This window comes from Phyllobates terribilis, unplaced genomic scaffold, assembly GCF_046119375.1.
Source record: "Phyllobates terribilis strain yellow unplaced genomic scaffold, ASM4611937v1 Scaffold_5__5_contigs__length_657084704, whole genome shotgun sequence".
Lineage (NCBI taxonomy): Eukaryota > Metazoa > Chordata > Amphibia > Anura > Dendrobatidae > Phyllobates > Phyllobates terribilis.
Genome location: NW_027362765.1, coordinates 86302027 through 86325051, shown reverse-complemented (window position 1 = coordinate 86325051; position 23025 = coordinate 86302027). Strand labels below are relative to the sequence as shown.

Below are 23025 nucleotides of genomic sequence, written 5' to 3'. Positions count from 1 at the left end.
TACCTTTCCATGGTTCCCACGACAGCTTCAGCTCTGCTACATCGAGATGACAGGCTGGACCGCAGCAGAACGCTGCCATCCAGCCTCTCATCCCGCAGACACTGAGAAGCGCAGGCTTGCTTGCGCTGCTCAGCGTCTCTCTGTGACGACATCCAGATGAGCCGAGTTCATGTCCAATGAACTCGGCTCACCTCATGCACGTCACTGACAGCGTGGGAAAATTCTCAAGCTGAAGCGGTGAGAGCAGGAGAATTCTCCCACGCTGTCAGTGACGTGCATAAGGTGAGCTCATGTCCAATGAACTCAGCTCACCTCCTGCACGTCACTGACAGCGTGGGAGAATTCTCCTGCACTCAGCGCTTCAGCGTGAGAATTCTCCCGCTGAAGCGCTGAGTGCAGGAGAATTTTCCCACGCTGTCAGTGACGTGCATAAGGTGAGCTCATGTCCAATGAACTCAGCTCACCTCCTGCACGTCACTGACAGCGTGGGAGCATTCTCCTGCACTCAGCGCTTCAGCGTGAGAATTCTCCCGCTGAAGCGCTGAGTGCAGGAGAATTTTCCCACGCTGTCAGTGACGTGCATAAGGTGAGCTCATGTCCAATGAACTCAGCTCACCTCCTGCACGTCACTGACAGCGTGGGAGAATTCTCCTGCACTCAGCGCTTCAGTGTGAGAATTCTCCCACGCTGAAGCGCTGAGTGCAGGAGAATTTTCCCACGCTGTCAGTGACGTGCATGAGGTGAGCCGAGTTCATTGGACATGAACTCGGCTCATCTGGATGCCCTCACAGAGAGACACTGTGGAGCGCAAGCAAGCCTGCGCTTCTCAGTGTCTGCGGGATGACAGGCTGGATGGCAGCGTTCTGCTGCGGTCCAGCCTGTCATCTCGATGTAGCAGAGCTGAAGCTGTCATGGGAACCATGGAAAGGTAAGGATGATGTTGCTTTATTATTTTTCTTTTATTTCAGGAGATCGTTGGCTTCAGCTGGAATGGGCGTGATGGTAAGTATGGTTTAATTTAGAACAATAAAGAATTGTGTGTTTATTTCAATTAAAGGACTTTTTTCTGGGTGTTGTGTTTTTTTTAAATACTTTACTAGAAATTCATGGTGATCATGTCTAATATTGGCGTGACCCCATGAATTTCGGGCTTAGGGCCAGCTGATAATGCCAAGCTGGCCCTAACCCCTTTATTACCCAGTGAGCCACCGCATCAGGGCCCTGGATGAGTTGGGTACAGCGCCAGAAGATGGCGCTTCTATGAACGCGCCAATTTCCGGGGTGGCTGCGGACTGCAATTTGCAGCGGGGGTGGCCCAGAAAGCTTGGGCCTCCCTGCGCTGCGGATTCCAGCCCCCAGCTGCCTAGTTGTACCTGGCTGGACACAAAAACAGGGCGAAGCCCCACGTCAATTTTCTTTAAATTATTTCATGAAATAATTAAGAAAAAAAGGGCTTCCCTATATTGTTGTGTCCGGCCAGGTACAAATAGGCAGCTGGTGGTTGGGGGCAGCCCGTTCCTGCCTGCTGTACCTGGCTGGACACAAATATAGTGCGAAGCCCCACGTCAATTTTTTTTAAATTATTTCATGAATTTCCTGAAATAATTTAAAAAAATTGAAGTGGGGCTTCGCACTATATTTGTGTCCAGCCAGGTACAGCAGGCAGGAACGGGCTGCCCCCATCCACCAGCTGCCTATTTGTACCTGGCCGGACACAACAATATAGGGAAGCCCTTTTTTTCTTAATTATTTCATGAATTTCATGAAATAATTAAAAAAAATTGAAGTGGGGCTTCGCACTATATTTGTGTCCAGCCAGGTACAGCAGGCAGGAACGGGCTGCCCCCATCCACCAGCTGCCTATTTGTACCTGGCCGGACACAACAATATAGGGAAGCCCTTTTTTTCTTAATTATTTCATGAATTTCATGAAATAATTAAAAAAAATTGAAGTGGGGCTTCGCACTATATTTGTGTCCAGCCAGGTACAGCAGGCAGGAACGGGCTGCCCCCAACCACCAGCTGCCTATTTGTACCTGGCCGGACACAACAATATAGGGAAGGCCTTTTTTTCTTAATTATTTCATGAATTTCATGAAATAATTAAAAAAAAAGTACGTGGGGCTTCGCCCTATTTTTGTGTCCAGCCAGGTCCAACTAGGCAGCTGGGGGCTGGAATCTGCAGCGCAGGGAGGCCCAAGCTTTCTGGGCCCCCCCCCGCTACAAATTGCAGTCCGCAGCCACCCCGGAAAATGGCGCGTTCATAGAAGCGCCATCTTCTGGCGCTGTACCCAACTCATCCAGGGCCCTGGTGCGGTGGCTCACTGGGTAATAAAGGGGTTAGGGCCAGCTTGGTATTATCAGCTGGCCCCAAGCCCAAAATTCATGGGGTCACGCCAGTATTAGACATGACCGCCATGAATTTCTAGTAAAGTATTTAAAAAAAACACAACACCCAGAATAAAGTCCTTTAATTGAAATAAAGACACAATTCTTTATTGTTCTAAATTAAACCATACTTACCATCACACCCATTCCAGCTGAAGCCAACGATCTCCTGCAATAAAAGAAAAATAATAAACCAACCTCATCCTTACCTTTCCATGGTTCCCACGACAGCTTCAGCTCTGCTACATCGAGATGAATGGCTGGACCGCAGCAGAACGCTGCCATCCAGTCTGTCATCCCGCAGACACTGAGAAGCGCAGGCATGCTTGCGCTCCTCACTGTCTCGCTGTGACGGCATCCAGATGAGCCGAGGTCATGTCCAATGAACTCGGCTCACCTCATGCACGTCACTGACAGCGTGGGAAAATTCTCACGCTGAAGTGCTGAGTGCAGGAGAATTCTCCCACGCTGTCAGTGATGTGCATGAGGTGAGCTCATGTCCAATGAACTCAGCTCACCTCCTGCACGTCACTGACAGCGTGGGAAAATTCTCCTGCAATCAGCGCTTCAGCGTGAGAATTTTCCCACGCTGTCAGTGACGTGCATGAGGTGAGCCGAGTTCATTGGACATGAACTCGGCTCATCTGGATGTCGTCACAGAGAGACGCTGAGCAGCGCAAGCAAGCCTGCGCTTCTCAGTGTCTGCGGGATGACAGGCTGGATGGCAGTGTTCTGCTGCGGTCCAGCCTGTCATCTCGATGTAGCAGAGCTGAAGCTGTCGTGGGAACCATGGAAAGGTAAGGATGAGGTTGCTTTATTATTTTTCTTTTATTGCAGGAGATCGTTGGCTTCAGCTGGAATGGGCGTGATGGTAAGTATGGTTTAATTTAGAACAATAAAGGATTGTGTCTTTATTTCAATTAAAGGACTTTATTCTGGGTGTTTGTGTTTTTTTTAACTTTGACTATGGGGTTAGTAATGGGGGTGTCTTATAGACGCCTCTCCATTACTAACCTGGGCTTGATGTCAGCTGGCATTATAAGCTGACATCAACCCCAACCCTATTACCCCCTGCCTCCGCACCAGGGCAGCGTGGAAGAGCGAGGCTAAGTGCCAGAATTGGCGCATCCTATGAATGCGCCATTTCTGGGGCGGCTGACGGCTGGTGTTTCTAGCCTGGGAGGGGGCCAATATTCATGGCTCCCTTCCTGGGCTATTAATATCAGCCCCCAGCTGTCTGCCTAGCCTTTGCTAGCTATTAAATTAGGGGGGACCCCACGTCATTTTTTTGGGGGGGTCCCCCATTTTAATAGCTAGTAAAGGCTATGTATTCAGCTGGGGGCTGATATTAGTAGCCTGGGAAGCTCCGTGGGTATTACCCCCTTCCCAGGCTTCAAACATCTGCCCCAGCCGTCTGCTTAACCTCCGCTAGAGCCTAAAATTAAGGGGAACCCCACGCCAATTTTTTTAATAATAAATCCTTTATTTTAATACTAAATGACAAGTGCAGTAACCAACACTATCACTGTACTTCATATATATGTGACTGACATGTTTCTATCTATCTAATCTATGTGTGATTCTCTATTCTTTCTGTTCTAAATTGTCGGGTACCGCTGCTGAATTGCCGGCCGGCTTTTTTAAAGAGACAGTGCGTGAAAACACTATTATTTTTTTAAATAAATCCTTTACACTAAATGACAAGTACAGTAAGCAACACTATCACTGTACTTATTATATATGTGACTGACATGTTTCTATCTATCTAATCTATGTGTGAAGCTCTATTCTTTCTGTTCTAAATTGTCGGGTACAGATGCTGAATTGCCGGCCGGCTTTTTTAAAGAGACGGTGCATGAAAACACTAATATTTTTTTTAATAAATCCTTTACACTAAATGACAAGTGCAGTAACCAACACTGTCACTGTGCTTCTTATATGTGTGACTGACATGTTTCTATCTATCTAATCTATGTGTGATGCTCTATTCCTTCTTGTCTAAATTGTCGGGTACCGGTGTATGCCGCTGCTGAATTTGCCGGCCGGCTTTTTTAAAGAGAGTGTCTTCTGAGCAGTTTGTCAGCTTTTGGACACCTTTGCAGGTGTTTTCTATGTGTTTCTATGTGTTTTTGTTTGCCTGCCATTGGTTTAAACGGTGTTCGACGGTGTTCTAAGGTGTTCGACGAACAGTTTGACGAACAGTTCCTCGAACATCCCGGTGTTCGACGAACCGAACCGAACCCGAACACTACGGGGGTGGCTCAACACTATTAAGGACGGCTGTTCACAGTCCTCAGCCTGTTAAGGGATGGGGACACACGGGTACAGTTCACTCTTTTGTCCCAACGGGGAACATATTTTAAGCAGCAACAGTTTTTTTGGTACCCCTACGGGCAACTATATACAGTCTCTTCTCTACCGTACTCAACGACGGCGTCCTCCTGCTCTTTCTTTGGATTCAGTTTCTGTTTCAGACCCGTCCGGGTCCTCTTGCTCCTCCTCACACCGCAGCTCCTCCTCCGTCAGGCGATGCACATGGAGGGCGTAGGGTCCTTTGGCACACTTGTGCCGGGTGAAGGTGACCTCGTCCCCTAGATACAGGTCACGACCTCTGTGTCCCTCCGGCAGATGGCTTTCTACGTCTCTGCGGGTCACAAAGACGTCGCCGGGGGTATGATGGTCTCTAATGAAGCCCCACCCATGCTGCAGGTTGAACTTAATCACAGTCCCGATGGTGCGGGGACCATGAGCTGCACGGGGGTTCCTCCGGGTCCGGCTCTTCTGTTCAGCGCTCTGTATTTGCAGCCGCTGCTCACGGACCCGCCTCTCTCTCCTTTCCCTGTCAAAGACTTCCAACTGCTGGCGGCAGCACTCCGCACGCTCAGCTGCGGCTGCCCTTGTTTCCTGAGTGAACCCCATGAGGTCTCCTCCGGTGGGGTCCCACTCGAACTGCGCTTCTTCCAGCGGGAGCGGGGTCATCTTGACAGGCGCCGGAGGCGGTATCAGGGGCTCATCCAGAGGCCGTTCCCTCCGGAGTCGGGGATTGACGAACTCCGGAGGCCACACAAAGGGCTGCCCATCCGGGCACGTATGCTGGGCGAACAGGTCTTCACCCAGGTGCGGCGCTCTAGAGGTTGAGGGCGCTGTGGTGGTAGCGGCGCCCAGGTTTACCAGGCCTTGCGACCAGGCTTGGGGCACCCTGAATGTGAAGGGCACCGTGAAGACGGCGGCGCCCGGGTGTTCCTGGCCTTTCGACCAGGCCGGCGGCTCGGCAGAGGTGGAGGGCGCTGTTGGTACTGTGGCGCCCGGGGGCACTCGGCCTTGCGACCAGGCCGATGGCTTCTCCTGCTTGGCCGCGCTCTGGATTGAGGCACGTGACATAGCAGGGGGCGTGGCCGCGGCTCCGGCCGCTTGAGGCCTAGCTTGGAGCGATGACGCAGCGGCTACGGGAACGGTGAGTGGGGCTTCGGGCTCTGCGACGGGGAGCTGGGGCAGGTTTACGGCTTCTGGGCACGGGATGCTGTCGTCCCCATTACCTGCCTTCATCTCTTCGGCTCCCTCCGCGGCGCCGTCTCCGGCCGTCGTCCCTCCTTCGCCGTCCTCAGAGGTGGACTTGCTCCCCGCTGCGGGTGGCATGCTTCGCTGGCGGGCTCCGGCTTGCTGGGCCATCTCTCGAGTCCACTCCGCCAGTGTTTCCTGCTGCACCCGGGCCATCCTCCGTGCTAGGCCCTCCAGCGCGGTCTGTGCACGCTCCCGATCTCCGGGGAGCTGCGCCAGGATCTCCAGCAGGCCTTCTGGAGTGGCGACCTGCAACAGGCTCCTGACCACTGGGTCGGTGCTGCCTGCCTCTCCCTCCATCTCCGGGTGTGTTCTCTCTGGACTCTCCTCCAGACTTCTTGTCTCCGGGTGCGCTCTCTCCAGACTGCTCCAGGCGACACCCATCTTTGCTCTCTTGTTCTGTCTCCGCCCACATTGAAGGTGGTCCCGGGGCAACTTAGTGATTGTCAGTTCCAGGGGCAGTTCTCTTACGCTGATGGACACTTCCAGCATCACAGTCTCTGTTGGTGGGCGCGGTTTCCGCTTTTGGCGCCATTCTTCGACCTGGCCCACGATGGGAGGTGGCCTCTTGCCACCCTCTGGCACGCCCATAATGGCGTCCGCTCTTCCAAGGCGGGAAATCTTCGGAAATGGCGGGAATCGTCTCCCAGTGGCGGGAAACTCCATGGATGGCGGGAAAAAGCTGCAAATGGCGGACAACCGGCGGGAAACGACCTGTGATGGGGTCCGTTGGCGGGGACCCTCCGGAACCGGCGGGAGACTTCTTTTTGAGGTAACGGTGAACTTTTCTTCAGGCACGCAGTACCCGGTTGTTGCGGGCACGTTATCCTGCCGACTACGCCAAAGTTGACGCGCCCCCTGGGCCAGTGCTGTTAGGGATACCCAGAGCCGGATCAGATGGGGGTTGTAGTCTCCGAGTGGCTGTGACCCGGTCCGTGCCCAGGGTGTCAAACTCAGTGTGTGGCAGTCCTTATAGATGTTACTAGATGTTCTTTTATGTCGACTACGCCACCCGTTGATTTGCGGTCACTACGGCCGCCGCTGCAGCAGGGTCCGCTGAGGCTGGTGGTGTGTGTGCAGCTTTGGGTAGTATAACCCCCAACGGGAGGGGTATAGCCTCAGGGGGTCAGCCGTGGAGGATGGTGGTTGTGAAGGTGCAGCAAAGAGACTCAGAGGCATAAAATGCAGTTCCAGGGTTTTACTTACTGGTGTTGCTCGGGTCACTGTGTACAGCAGTGACCACCCGAGCCGTGCTGCGTCCACCAGGTCCTGGACTCGGTCAACTCCCAGGCAACTCCGGAGTGTGGTCCTGAGCTCCTTTCTGACTCTCCCTTCTTCTGGCCGTTCCCACCAGGGATCCACCTAAGTCCGGCTCCCTCGGGCCTCTTGTTGGTAAACCCTTGTCTCTGGGTTCCCTGACCCTATTCTTGGTCTGCCTTCCGGGTGGATTTAGTGGGTGGTCATGGCAGATCCTGCCCACGACCTCCGGTCTCTGGCTGAGGATTAGTGCTGTAGCCTCCACCAGCTTGGGATCCGGTACCCTGTTGCCGACCCTTCACCCTATTAGCTCTCTTATGGGCTCTTGGGGTCCCCTCTTCCTGCGCCTCTGGGTCCCTCTTCCTTCTCCTCTGCTCTGCTTCTCAGGCTCTCAGACAGACTGTCTGACTGGCTGACTGACAACTGACTGACTGACTGACGTCTCACAGACTGACCCTGATCTAAGATGGTGCCCACCTTAAATACTCCATCTATGTGTGAGCTCAGGTGACCAGCACCCAATGAGCTCCTAGCTTTACCCAGGCTGCTCCCCCTATCTGCCCCTACACTACTGGGATGTTCCACCCCCCCTCCCACTCCAGCCAGGAACAGACACTGTCGTACCTGCACATTTATTAAGTGGGAGTACCGTCGGTCTGTCCCCCGGAAATGGGATGTGTGTAGTGCATGCAGCTAACTGAGCTCAGTTCCACACTCCATCCTTACCCGGGAGTGGAATACCACACCTCTGGGTTGAGGTGCAATACCCCTGTAGCAGCCGAATCCTCAGGGTGCTACATCTACATATGTGCACTGTACACTGAATAGCAAGCTTTGGGGTAGGCGACAAATCAAGCTGCAAATAGGTGATTTATAAAAATTGAAATATGGAGATCAGCCTAATTTGCCCACCCTGCCATCATAGCATATGTGCCAATACGTATCCAGTTTCATGTTAAAAAACTCAACAAACAGTGAAAAACGCTATACACTAACGAAGTAGGTAATTACCCTATTCACCGCTATGCAGTCCTGCAAAGTTCTTAGATGCATCCACTTGAAAGAAGAGCCGCACTCGGTTTCCTTCGTCAGAGGAGACTCTTAACGTTTAACGGTCTCCTCTGACCAAGGAAGTTTTCTGAAACGCGTAATGACTAGGAGTGGCGGATCGCATCTGCTTCTGTGCTTCGTCGACTGTGTGACGTCACACGCTGCTGTACATGTGGCCGTATTACCTTGTTTTTTGAGTTCAGGCACGCCACCGGCCAGGATTGTCTGTTCTCTACATTGCGGCTCTATTTGCTTATTTTTTTCGCCAAGGACCTCCGTGCACCTGCCGAGTGCGGCTCTTCTTTCAAGTGGATGCAACTAAGATCTTTTCTGGACTGCATTGCGGGGAATAGGGTAATTACCTACTTCGTTAGTGTATAGTGTTTTTCACTGTTGAGTTTTTGAAAGGTTTGTGTCCACGATCAGGAAATGATGTGGGTTTGAAGCTGCGGACTTATGCTGTGTCAAACCAGCAGCAGCCAGATGTTACAGCATAGTGGATGGGATTTCTAGAAATCCCATGTCCACTATACATCTCCGTACACTTGCGGATCACCCGTGGAAACTGACATGAGGCGCGTCTTTCAGGACCTCAGCATGTCAATTTCTCTTGCGGGTCCACATGACTTTCAATGCATAATGAGGGCGGAAGTGGTGCGGCAATTCTGTAGCATCAGGGCCGCAGCGGCTCTTGATCGTGGGCACATACCCTAACATGTAGCTGGCACATCTGCTATGATGACAAAGTGGGAAAATTAGGCTGATGATCTCCATATTTCAATTTTTATAAATCACCTATTTGCAGCATGGTTTGTCACCTACCCCAAAGCTTGCTATTCAGTGTACAGTGCACACATATAGCCTGTTTTTTTGTTTCTATTGTGTTTTTATTGGTGTTCATTTTAATATATACCTATTGTGCTGTTGATGTATACATAACGTGTGTAACATACCTGGCGGCGTCCTTGCATAGTGGTCCATCTCCCACTGTGCAAGAGCGTGCACTTGATCTCCAGTCCAGTCTGCTAGCCTGGCTTCCCTCCATGCTTTCTGCTTACCTCTGTTTCTGCTGCTTAAGGGCGGCGCCCGATCACTTCCTGTTTCTTGTACCTGCTGCGGGCACACCCCTTGTGCGTCCTCAGCCTATTGCTGTCTGTCACCTGGTATTTAACCCAGCTGCTCCAATGAATCCCTGCCTGAGCATTGTGTTTCATTCAGTATGCTCTTTCACTCTGAATGTGCCAGGTCCCTTTCTGTGTTTGCTTGCCTGCCCTTCCTGGAGGCTGTATTTCCAGGCCTGTCTGAACACGCTCCTAGCCTGTTCCTCCCATCTTCTAGGGGCTGCATACCTAGACCCGCTCCTGTATCTTGCTACTGTGTCTGTTCTTGTCTGTATACTCTTCTAGCCTGTTTCCTGTGTTTCTCTATGTCCGTACCTTTCCTTTTTCTGCAGAGTCTGAACTCGTACCTAACTCCTGCTCGTTGTCACTGTAGTTCCGTTTGTGAGTTTGTGGTCCACTCGCTACTTCACTGTAAGTACCCTGTGGGTATCTGGTTCTGCCTTTCCCTTCCTGCCTGTTCCGTGTGTACAGAGCCATGTCCCCCCTGCTCTGCCTTGCTCACCGCTCCGGCGACTCCAGCCTGCTCTGCCTTGCTCACCGCTCCGGCGGTTCTAGCCTGCTCTGCCTTGCTCACCGCTCCGGCGGTTCTAGCCTGCTCTGCCTTGCTCACTGCTCCGGCGGTTCTATCCTGCTCTGCCTTTGCTCACCGCTCCGGCGGTTCTGGTCCACTCTGACGCTTTGCTCACTGCTCCGGCAGTCTTGCTCCGCTCTGACCCTTTGCTCACTGCTCCGGCAGTCTCGCTCTGCTCTGACCCTTTGCTCACTGCTCCGGCAGTCTTGCTCTGCTCTGACCCTTTGCTCACTGCTCCGGCAGTCTTGCTCGCTCTGACCCTTTGCTCACTGCTCCGGCAGTCTTGCTCCGCTCTGACCCTTTGCTCACTGCTCCGGCAGTCTTGCTCCGCTCTGACCCTTTGCTCACTGCTTCGGCAGTCTCACTCTGCTCTGACCCTTTGCTCACTGCTACGGCAGTCTCGCTCTGCTCTGACTCCTTGCTCACTGGTCCGGCAGTCTCGCTCAGCTCTGACCCTTTGCTCACCGCTCCAGGCGGCCTCGTCCTGCTCTACTCTTGCTCACCGCTCTAGACGGTCTCGTCTTGCCCTGCTCTCGCTCACCACTCTGGGCGGCCTTACTCTGCTGTGTTTGTCCGCCACATCTGTGGTTCTGTTCCTGAGTCCCAATGTGTACTGGGTCCTATCCCACCTGTGTTCCTACCTGCTAGTGCCTCCCTGTCTGCACTCTAGCCATGCTTGCCTGTACCCCCCTGCCTGCATACCCGCCTGCCTGCATACCAGTCGTGCCTGCCTATACCCACCAGTCTGTGTGCCAGCCTAACCTGTCTGTTCCTGTATTCCCCTGTGTGGGTCAACAGCCGTGTCTGGAGTCTGTCCTGGAGTAGCACCTGGTCCCTCTGCTCGGTTCCTCCTTGGTGCACTGGCGTCGTATGCCGTCGTGCGACCCTGGTCGGATTGGGTGAATACCTAGTTACGCCCCTCCAGGCATTCACTCTCCGGCACGGTCCAGTGGAATCACACGCACACGGCGCTCAGCCCGGGCGTGTGCATTACAGCATGCTCAGGCCTTGGTTCCCATTGAGCCCCACGGCCTTCGCTCTCTGAGACGTTTTCCAGCGAATACGTGCATTAAAAATAAATAAAAAAAAATATATATATATTTTTTTCTTTAGCTGAGTTCCAGGCGAATTACGCACCCGTCCAGATGGATCTTTCTGCACTCGTTCCTGCGGATCCGCCACGGTACTATGGGGATCCAAGACAGAGTCGTGCTTTTGTGGAGCAATGCATGCTAGACTTCAAGTTCTACCCTCTTTGATTTCCCACCGATCGGGCTAAGGTGGGATTCATGATGTCTTACCTAGCGGGTGATGCCTTGAAATGGATCACCCCCCTATGGGACACACAGGATCCTATCGTCCTGGACGTAATGGCCTTCCTGGTGGCCTTTCTAATGGTCTTCGATGATCCTAACCCAGAGGCTCCTGCTGAAGCTTCACTTCCCAATATCCCGGAGCAGCCCCGATGGGTAATGTGTGTGGGTAGCGCACTAGTCCTCCTGCCAGAAGAGTCTACTGCCCATCCAGAATCCACACAGGATGACTACGCTCTCCGGAATACTTCTCCCAACCTCAAGAGGCAGTCCAGACGTGCTAGGCGTAGAGACAAGCCGTCACGCCTGGGTCTGTCCTCCCAAAGACCTCCTGATCCCAACCTTGAAGTCCCTGCTGAAGCTTCATTTCCCTGTATCCCGGAGCAGCCCCTACGGGTAATATGCGTGGGTAGCGCACCTGTTCTCCTGCCCGAAGAGACTTCTACCCACCTAGAATCCTCCGGGATACCACCTGATGACAAATGGAGTGAGACTTCCCTACACCCGGTACCCGATACTTCGTCCGCTCCGTCCTATGAGCCTGACAATGGGTACCTCAAAGCGGTAGTTAACCCCGAGTCTCTACACCCCTCCGACCAGGTGGAGGACCTCCAGTTGTCTCCAGAACCCTTCGGGGTGCTACCTGGTAGCAAATGGACAGAGTCTTCCCTATACTCTGTACCTGATACCTCGCCCGCTTCGTCCAGTGAGTCCGACCTAGTGTACTCCGAAGCAGAGGTTATCCCCGAGTCTCTACACCCCTCCGACCAGACGGAGGACCTCCAGTTGTCTCCTGAACCCTTCGGGGTGCTACCTGATAGCGAATGGACAGACACTCTCCTATACTCGGTACCTGATACCTCGCCCGCTTCTTCCAGTGAGTCCGACCTAGTGTACTCCGAAGCAGAGGTTACCCCCGAGTCTCTGCACTCTTCCGACCCGGCGGAGGACCCCCAGTTGTTTCCTGAATCCTCCGGGGTACCACCTGATAACAAAGAGACAGTGACTTTTCTACACCTTGTACCTGATACCTCGCCCATTTCATCCTGTGAGCTTGACAAGATGTACCTCGAAGCAGAGGTTACCCCCGAGTCTCTGCACCCCTCCAACCCGGCGGAGGGCTTCCAGTTGTCTCCTGAACCCTCTGGGGTGCTACCTGATAATAAGTGGAGAGAGACTTCCTTGTGTGCTGTTCCTGGTACTCCACCCGTTTCGTCTGTTGCTGAGGATGGCTGGATAGGAGGTAGCATCCTAGCTACCCAGAGGAGACCAGTTTTTCCGGTGGACAGTGGAAGTGATCTCCTTGAAGTGAAGGATTGGCCCTCGAATTCCCTGCGGAACATTCTGGCAGGCCTGAAGAAGAGGGGGCGTAAGGGGGGGTACTGTAACATACCTGGCGGCGTCCTTGCATAGTGGTCCATCTCCCACTGTGCAAGAGCGCGTACTTGATCTCCAGTCCAGTCTGCTAGCCTGGCTTCCCTCCATGCTGTCTGCTTACCTCTGTTTCTGCTGCTTAAGGGCAGCACTCGATCACTTCCTGTTTCTTGTACCTGCTGCAGGCACACCCCTTGTGCGTCCTCAGTCTATTGCTGTCTGTCACCTGGTATTTAACCCAGCTGCTCCAATGAATCCCTGCCTGAGCATTGTGTTTCATTCAGTGTGCTCTTTCACTCTGAATGTGCCAGGTCCCTTTCTGTTTGCTTGCCTGCCCTTCCTGGAGGCTGTATTTCCAGGCCTGTCTGAACACGCTCCTAGCCTGTTCCTCCCGTCTTCTAGGGGCTGCATACCTAGACCCGCTCCTGTATCTTGCTACTGTGTCTGTTCTTATCTGTATACTCTTCTAGCCTGTTTCCTGTGTTTCTCTATGTCCGTACCTTTCCTTTTTCTGCAGAGTCTGAACTCGTACCTAACTCCTGCTCGTTGTCACTGTACTTCCGTTTGTGAGTTTGTGGTCCACTCGCTACTTCACTGCAAGTACCCTGTGGGTATCTGGTTCTGCCTTTCCCTTCCTGCCTGTTCCGTGTGTACAGAGCCCTGTCCCCCCTGCTCTGCCTTGCTCACCACTCCGGCGGCTCTAGCCTGCTCTGCCTTGCTCACCGCTCCGGCGGTTCTAGCCTGCTCTGCCTTGCTCACCGCTCCGGCGGTTCTAGCCTGCTCTGCCTTGCTCACCGCTCCGGCGGTTCTAGCCTGCTCTGCCTTTGCTCACTGCTCTGGCGGTTCTGGTCCGCTCTGACCCTTTGCTCACTGCTCCGGCAGTCTTGCTCCGCTCTGACCCTTTGCTCACTGCTCCGGCAGTCTCGCTCCGCTCTGACCCTTTGCTCACTGCTCCGGCAGTCTTGCTCCGCTCTGACCCTTTGCTCACTGCTCCAGCAGTCTTGCTCCACTCTGACCCTTTGCTCACTGCTCCGGCAGTCTTTCTCCGCTCTGACCCTTTGCTCACTGCTCCGGCAGTCTTGTTCCGCTCTGACCCTTTGCTCACTGCTCCGGCAGTCTTGCTCCGCTCTGACCCTTTGCTCACTGCTCCGGCAGTCTTGCTCCGCTCTGACCCTTTGCTCACTGCTCCGGCAGTCTTGCTCCGCTCTGACCCTTTGCTCACTGCTCCGGCAGTCTTGCTCTGCTCTGACCCTTTGCTCACTGCTCCGGCAGTCTTGCTCCGCTCTGACCCTTTGCTCACTGCTCCGGCAGTCTCGCTCCGCTCTGACCCTTTGCTCACTGCTCCGGTAGTCTCGCTCCGCTCTGACCCTTTGCTCACTGCTCCGGCAGTCTCGCTCCGCTCTGACCCTTTGCTCACTGCTCCGGCAGTCTCGCTCTGCTCTGACTCCTTTGCTCACTGCTCCGGCAGTCTCGCTCTGCTCTGACTCCTTGCTCACTGCTCTGGCAGTCTCTCTCAGCTCTGACCCTTTGCTCACCGCTCCAGACGGCCTCGTCCTGCTCTCCTCTTGCTCACCGCTCTAGGCGGTCTCGTCTTGCCCTGCTCTTGCTCACCACTCTGGGCGGCCTTACTCTGCTGTGTTTGTCCGCCACATCTGTGGTTCTGTTCCTGAGTCCCAGTGTGTACTGGGTCCTATCCCGCCTGTGTTCCTACCTACTAGTTCCTTCCTGTCTGCACTCTAGCCGTGCTTGCCTGTACCCCCCTGCGTGCATACCCGCCTGCCTGCATACCAGTCGTGCCTGCCTATACCCACCAGTCTGTGTGCCAACCTAACCTGTCTGTTCCTGTATTCCCCTGTGTGGGTCAACAGCCGTGTCTGGGGTCTGTCCTGGAGTAGCACCTGGTCCTTCTGCTCGGTTCCTCCTTGGTGCACTGGCGTCGTATGCCGTCGTGCGACCCTGGTCGGATCGGGTGAATACCTAGTTACACCCCTCCAGGCATTCACTCTCCGGCACGGTCCAGTGGAATCACACGCACACGCCGCTCAGCCCGGGGCTTGAGCATTACAACATGTTTTGCAGTTGACCCCACTTGGTGTGGGTCCTACCTGTTCCTGGGAAGGACATACAAGTGCAAAGGTTTATACCTATTTATGGTTTCTTGAGTGTATATTTGGGACCTACAAGAAGATTTTTTTTTACCTTTTAGTAAACACAAATGGTGAGGACAAGATATTCTAAAGCCCCCATCACACTAAGCGAGATCGCTAGCGAGATCGCTGCTGAGTCACAAGTTTTGTGACGCAACAGCGACCTCAGTAGCGATCTCGCTACGTTTGACACTTAGCAGCGACCAGGCCCCTGCTGTGAGATTGCTGGTCGTGTCAGAATGGTCTGGACATTTCTTTGATCGTTGAGGTCCCGCTGGGTAGCATGCATCGGTGTGTTTGACACCTTACCAACGACCTTGTTAACGACCCAGACACAGAAGCACATAGGCGTGCATCGTTATACAGATCGTTACGGGTCGCCGCATCGTTGCTGCGTCGTTGGGAAGATCTGACTGTTTGACATCTCACCAGCGACCACATAGCGACGCAGCAACGATCCCTGACAGGTCGTATCGTTGTCGGGATCGCTGTAGCGTCGCTTAGTGTGATGGGTCCTTTAGGTTTGTGAAAACTTGTCCAGCCAGTTAGACAACACTAAAGCTCTACTTAGCTACTTAATGTTATTTGGGGTCAATTATGCTTCATTTGTCAGGATGCCACTGCTGACTTTTGTACATTTCTGAATAACATAAAAAATGTCAAAAAGAATATATCTGGTCTATTGAATAGTTATAATCACAGAGCACACAGGGCGACAACCATAAATCGACATAGTCTTGTGTTTTCAGTAAATGATATTAGGTCTTTGTCAACCAGTCTTTAACCCTCCCTACAGTAGGCTGAGCTTTGCACATTGCCTGTGACATGCATGCTGCTGCACTAGGCACAGTCGGGAGCCTTTCCAGTACATTCGAATACTGGGGACAGAACGAACTTACTTAGCAATAGTGGCAGGACTGGCTGACCAGCTAATGTATATTGGGGTGTCATGAATTCCCTGTTGAGAGATGTCAGGCAAAGGAAAAATCAAGCTGTTGGGCTTAAACATGCCTTATCCTTTTGTTCTCAAGGGAGAAAAGTTGCGACCAGAGGTCTTGCAGCATCTTCCTTCCCTCTCCCTATTCTGAACATATTTGGCCAACACCAATCTAAAGTGTATATCCATCATTAGATACAGTGGGGAAAATAAGTATTTGATAAACTGCAGATTTTGCAAGTTTTCCCGCCTACAAAGAATAGAGAGGTCTGTAATTTTTATTGTAGGTACACTTCAACTGTGGGAGACAGAATCTTAAAAAATTCAGAAAATCACAGAACCCAACCGAAGTTTGGAAGGTTCGCTCATCTCTAGTCTTGGCCATGGTGGAGAGGTTGGAGTGTGATTGATTGAGTACGTGGACAGGTGTCTTCTATACAGGTAACGAGTTCAAACAGGTGCAATTAATACAGGTAATGAGTGCAGAGTAAGAGGGCTTCTTAAAGAAAAACTAACAGGTCTGTGAGAGCCCAAATTCTTGCTGTTTGGTAGGTGATCAAATACTTATTTCATGCAATATATTGCAATTTCATTATTTAAAATCATACAATTTGATTTTCTAGTTTTTATTTTTAGATTCTGTCTCTCAAAGTTGAAGTGTACCTAAAATAAAAATTACTGACCTCTCCATTCTTTGTAGGAGGAAAAGATCGGCAGTGTATCAAATACTTATTTTCCCACTGTATGTGGTTTTTCAGCTTCTGGCTCACAATTTGGAACAATCCCTTTAATTATAGCTTCTGTGATCTAGTTTCCCCCCAGTTGATATCTGGATATCTTATCGGGGTAAGTGACGTGCTTCCGGCGCGGCACTGTTAAGTGCCGCTGTCAGAGACTGACAGCAGCATTTAACTGGTTAACAGCCGCGGGTGGATCACAATTCTACCTGCGGCTGTTGCGGGCACATGTCAGCTGTAATAATCAGCTGACATGTGCTCGGTTCAGTGCGGGCTCAGAGCCGGAACCCTCACTGAACTGTGGGTGATGGCCTGGGGTGTACTAATATGTCCCAGGCCAAACAATTGGGAGGTGGTTTTGAGGTGGGTTAATGAAGTGGTCAGAATTTTTTAATTGCAGCTCCTTGAGTTTCTCTTCAAGATGAAGACAAGTTACTATTGCCTCATGGTGTTGTGTTACCTTTGTCTACATCAACGCTGCAATCCTATAGGTTAAACTAGAAGAGTTTAAGTTCTTTTTAAAGTCCCATTTCCAGGACTGGAGCAAAAGCACCCTATTTTGGGTGATGTTTACATAAACTCTGATTCTTTTGCCCCCAGAAGTCTTCATTTGGCTCATATGGAGGAGAAGATGTCATATGTGACTTTCAAGTCTGCTGTTTAGTAAGATGAGGCATAGTTACATGATCAGTGACATTTGGGAGCACTAGGAAAGGGGCATATCGGGGGAATGATGGGAGAGGGAGTGTCACATGACGCTCCCTCCTCCATCATTACTTTGAACTGTATCGGCATCAGTTGAATGCGGAACGGGGGGTGCAGGGCTGACTGGCCAGAGGTGTGCCCAATGCAGGGACGGTGGGGGTCCAATGCGGGGGGGTTCAGAGTGCACGCGCTGATACCGGGCCCCCCGGGCTTATGGGCCCTATAGCAGTCACGCCACTGGGCCTATGATCAGAAAGCGAAACCTTACAGACTCAGGGCACACACAGCAGGAGAGCAGTTACATGATAGGATTACAATGCAACTTCCCGACAAGAACTTTATTAGTTGAATAAAAATAAATACCAACAAAAGACATATGGTGCATTAACATCTCGTAAAATTGTAATTTTTATTTGAAATTATTAGAAAAAGACTAAAGAAAAAAAGCAGAGTAACACAATGGAGGACCACATGTATAAAATAGATATTCAATGTAATGTCTATTATTTTTTAACACGCGCCCCCTGACAAAGCTTGGATGAAACGAGCGTTGGGGCGCCAGGACCACATGGTATATCAGTCTTTTCCTATTATAAAATGAAAGTGCTTTGCTACTGTTTATCTTGAACATATGTGATTCCACTGTGGTATAATTTCTTGGCACTGACAAACATTTGTTAAATATAATTCATAGCCATCGGAAAAGTATACTCTGTGTTAAAAAATGATAGACATTACATTGAATATCTATTTTATACATGTGGTCCTCCATTGTGTTACTCTACTTTTTTATCTTTAGTCTTTTTTAATAATTTCAAATAAAAATTATAGTTTTACAAAACTTTAGTGCACCATATGTCTTTTGTTGCTATTTATTATATTGGGTGCATCTCAGTTTTTAATAATCTGGATACTGTCATGCTCTGTCTTGTTGGTTCTAATTGAACAAAAATAGTCTGCTAATGGAATTGACTATAATTTTGAAAGACCGGAAAAGCCCTTTAGCGTAATCAGGATTTAACCAGCTTCCTGAAAAAAGGAAACAATGGGGAATATCTGCAGCTGAACAGTATTGTGAACCTAAAGTAATTGTTATTCATAGTTCTACAGAAATGTAAAAAAATGACATGAAAATCAAAAATGAAAGCGGTTGTAGTTAGCTAAAGTATTTGTGATTAAAGTTACAAAAGTTTTTTTTCTTAATATAGATGTTGGGTGATTTTCCCTTTACATAACTGATAACTCAGCCAGTTTGAAGTTTTACAACAATGTATACGCAGTGGTTACTTTATTATATAAAACAACTCTTTAATACTTACCAACATTGGTCCTGCCCACGGGACCGCCATGGGAACAGCTAAAACCCTTCAAGAATGTTCTGATTTTTTTCTGACATTTCAGCACAGTCCTGGTAAATTCAGGACTGATGGCAACTATGCAATGAGAAAAAACCCCAGTCATGGCCACCATCAGTAGTGGTCAAAGACGATAAGGGGCACCTGTTAAGAATGGATAGTCCCCTCATATCCGAAAACTCATGACAAAGGAACTGTTTTATTCTCTAAAATTATATACTCTACACCAGTAATTGTGAACCATGGAGTTTATTAGCTCCTGCCCTTATGTTTAATCCAATTGATAGTAGAAAACTGCTTGTAAGTTGACAGTGGACACCTAACCCATTGGGCTCCCAAGCAGTTGCAGAGGTTGCACTAATGGTATGCCCACCCCTGGCCACCATGATTGTAACAAATGTGAGAATGAAAAAAAAAATGGAAACAAAATATTTAGCTTTATTCAATTCATATTCAGTAGAAAAATACATACAAACATTTTGGATGTGAGATTGCAAACATACATGTGTGCGATTACACAAATTCACTATACAGTATATATACAGTATATGTGCATTCAATGCCCAATATTAATCATTGACCCGTAGATTTTTGAAAAACCCGTTTGATATTTGACTTATTTTCAGATGACTTTTCTAACTTCTTACTATTTTTTATGTATTTTTCTTATATTTTTCTAGACATTTTTACAGAGTACTTCTTTACACAAAAATTCACATCTTGGATTCCTATGCTTACTACTATATCCTATGCATACTATCATGTGCAAACTTTCAGGGTTATTTACAGTGGAATAATTACATTGTCCTATTACATGATTTACAGATGAGTCTGCAATTTCCTTTTCTTGTATTTTGTTAAGCTATACAATTTGATTTCATAATATCTTGCTCTATTTAATAAAAATAAAAAATTACATATATATATTTATATATATATATATATATATATATATATGTATATATACACACATATATATATATATGCTTCTTTTTACATGGGAGCATGTGGGAGGCGGGTGGCTGACAGATCCAGCAGAGGGATTAATCAAGACAATGTACACCTACTAATATACATACAAATACATTGTCAACGTATAGCTTTCTATAACATGGGGGCTTTGGGGTGATGGATGGCCAATAGATGGCATCCGTAGGACATATTTTATGCCATGAATCTCTGGATATATCAAATATATATGTTTAGAAACAAATTTAGGAAGGCACTAGTGATGAGCAAGTAAGTTCTGTTAACTCTTTCGGCGAGCATGCTCGGGTGCTCGCCGAGTATTTACGGCGTGCTCCGGTGTTATGTTTTAGTCACTCCATGTCCATGATTTGCGACTGTTTGACAGCTTTAATACATGTGAGGAATGCTTGCTTGACAGGCATTCCTCACATGTATTAAAGCTGTCAAACAGTCGCAAATCACGGACACGGCGTGACTAAAACATAACACCCGAGCAGGCTAAAGATACTCGGAAAACACCCGAGCATGCTTGTAAACCTTGAGTCAAGAGCATGCTCGCTCATCACTAGAAGGCACGTCTATAGGTCCTATTATACGCATCCATTAGCTTGTTGGCTGTAGTGCGCTACAATAGCAGCAGGTGCGGACATAACACTGGTGCAACCAGTGCAGTCTCACAGGGGCCTAAGAGATAAAGGGGCTCATTTCCATCTCAAAAGGAGCAATCACAGACACTTAAAGCGGCCGATGAACTGTTCTTGCATTTAGGCCATTTTCAGCCTGTGTTCAGCACTGAATAACAAGGTTGTATAGCTACACTGTTTGCATTTTATTCAAAATAGCTCCTGCTACATCTGTTTGTTCATGAGCCATCTATTGAGTCCCAAGACAAAATCCTTTATAAATTCATATTTTTTAATATTAAAATATAAAATACCTTTTTTTTAATCTTGCCATACACGACATAAGTGATATAACATACGTGACTTTAGTTTATAAAACCATTTCATGGCATACAGATACTGTACATAATATGTAATTGAGACAAGATTCTCTAATTTTATGGGAAAATGGGAATACCTACACATCTTATGAATTAAGACTAGCAGACACTGGATGTATTGCCAAATATGAAAACTAATGCAAAACTAAGGCATCATCATGCAAAACTTCACAGTAATTTGATGCACCACTATTCTATGTATGATGGCAGGTACTAAATGAACATTTGCTGGTCAGCCTGATTCACTTTATTACTTTAGTAAAAATGAGCTGAAATACCAGACACAGCCCCTGGACAGAAGTAACAGTGTTTCTGGAAAAAAAACAGGAGATTATTATTTTTTTTTTCAAATCCCGGTTGAACCCCCAGTTTATCAGATTGAGCAATTTAACACATTTCTGCTATGTATTTTTGGGTATATTGAAATATTTGGTGGTAGTATTCTATTTTTCTCATTATGGAGATCTGGTGGAGGCGCTTTCTTTTCTGGGCAGGAGGCAGATAAACTTAAAGTGGCTGTTCAGTGAAAATAAGTTATCACCTATCCACAAGATAGGTGATATCTTCCTGATCGGACCCTCACCGATCAGTAGAATAGCGGACTTTTATCCCTGTTATAAAATGGAGCAGCAGGACAGATGCCCGACCAACACTCCATTCATTCACAGTAGGGGCTCTCAGAAAAAGCTGAGGCTGGGTGCAGCCCTCAACAGCCTCATAGAGAATGAATTGAGCGCAGGTCACACTTATGTACTGGTACCCCATTCCAACAAGGATGCAAGTTTCCTGTTCTGCCAATCGATGAAGATCTCAGCACTCGGACCCCCACCAATCAACAAGTGGATAGGTGAAAACTGTTTTTCAAAGGACAATCTCCTTAAACCATCGTATTACTAAAGAGGGTGGATGAAGGTGACACATTTAGATGACAAATGGAAAAGATGTCTTTTCAAAAAGTAGAGATGGATTAACCTCATGGAAATAGGTCACACCATTTAGGATCACCAGTATTTCTTTCATCCAGTGTAACACGTGCATTTTCTACCAACTTAGCATGGGTCACATATGGCATTTTCTTAGAGTAACCACAATTCTCCTTTGATTCCTCATAGGTTATCTCCCTTATACAGTTTGTGGTTGCAGTAATGGTGGTATGGGTGGGTTCTCTTCTCCAGGTACTTCTGTTTAAAAATAAAAGAAAGTACCATTAGACAAGTGAGAGACAACCCAAGCTGCCTCATGGGTGACACAGAGTATTGTATGATAAGAGTCATTGATCACATATAACCATATTTTTTCAATGATCCCATCTTGACAAGTGTTCTCCATGGTTTAAAAGAGTTTTGGAAAATCTTCCAAATCCGACCTAAGCAAAATGTGGGCCACATCTAGTCCTTTGGCTGTTCCTGTATGGCCCTTGGAACAGGATAGCCAAAGGACTGAAAATAGTGGCCCATGGACTGCACCATTTAGTTACCCTCTCCTTCCCCATGTCTTAATTTCACCAGTATCCGCATTCTTAGGATGCAGATATTGGTGATAAGAACTGTGGAGGAGGCTCCTTCTTCCACTATTCAGCCTGTGCAACTGAGTCTTGGACAGCAGAAGCGATGACGTCACTAGATCACATGTATTGTACGGAGCCTCAGTACTCACAGCAAAGACCCATGAATACAGTCGGGGGAACAAGAGCAAGGTGAGTATTTTTTTCTAATTGTCAGTCACTTAAGGGGTGAATATGTGAGATCACTACACTGTGGGATGGGTGTGCGGGGGGCTATGTGTATGGGGGCCTGTGAGGAATAATACTGTGCATAGAGCTGCTGTGAGGACCATCATACTATGTGTGGTGAGCTGTGACTGTGAATACCATCATACAGAGTGTGGGGAACTGTGAGGACCATTATACTGTGTTTGGGGGTCTGTAAGGACTGTAATACCATGTGTGGGAGGCTGTAGGGTCTGTTATACCATGTGTGGTGTCTGTAAGGACTGTCATATGTGTGGAGGACTGTGGGGGTCATTATACAAACTGGGTGGTCATCCTATTGTATGGGAGGCTGTGGGGATCATACTTTTTGGGTGGCTGTGAGGACCATCATACTGTGTTTGGTGGTCTGTGGGGTCTATCATTCTTTGTTTTGGGGGAGACTTTATGTGAGGGGCTATGGGGATCATACCCTGTGGGGGACTATGAGGACCATCATGCCATGTGTGGCTGGCTGTGAGAACCATCATACTGTGAGTTTGGGGGGAGGGTTGTGGGGGCCATCATACTGTCTGTGGGGGGTTGTCTAGGTTACCATACTGTGGAGAGCTGGGGAGCCATTATACTGCGTGTGGGGTGTTATGGGAGCCATCGCACTGTTTTGAGGCTATGGCGGACATCATATTGTGTTGTAGAACGTGGGAGTATCATACTGTATGTGTGGCAGGGCTGTGGGGATATCATACTGTTTGAGGGCTTGTGTGAGCATCATATTGTGTGGGGAGATCTACTGATTAACCAGGGGAGGAGTCCTGAGGAGATAATTTGCATA

At 49.1% G+C, this 23025-nt stretch overlaps 1 protein-coding gene across 6 annotated transcripts in view; it reads right to left on the bottom strand.

The window, feature by feature from the left end:
* Positions 1-19641: 19641 nt before the first annotated feature.
* Positions 19642-23025, bottom strand: part of LOC141272143 (uncharacterized) — a 42046-nt gene continuing 38662 nt past the window's right edge. For all 6 annotated transcript variants that reach the window (XM_073682506.1, XM_073682505.1, XM_073682503.1 and 3 more), the window contains one exon: positions 19642-21666. In XM_073682506.1, the coding sequence (XP_073538607.1) occupies positions 21608-21666 (59 nt within the window). In that variant the 3' untranslated portion in view covers positions 19642-21607. The remainder of the gene's footprint in view (positions 21667-23025) is intronic.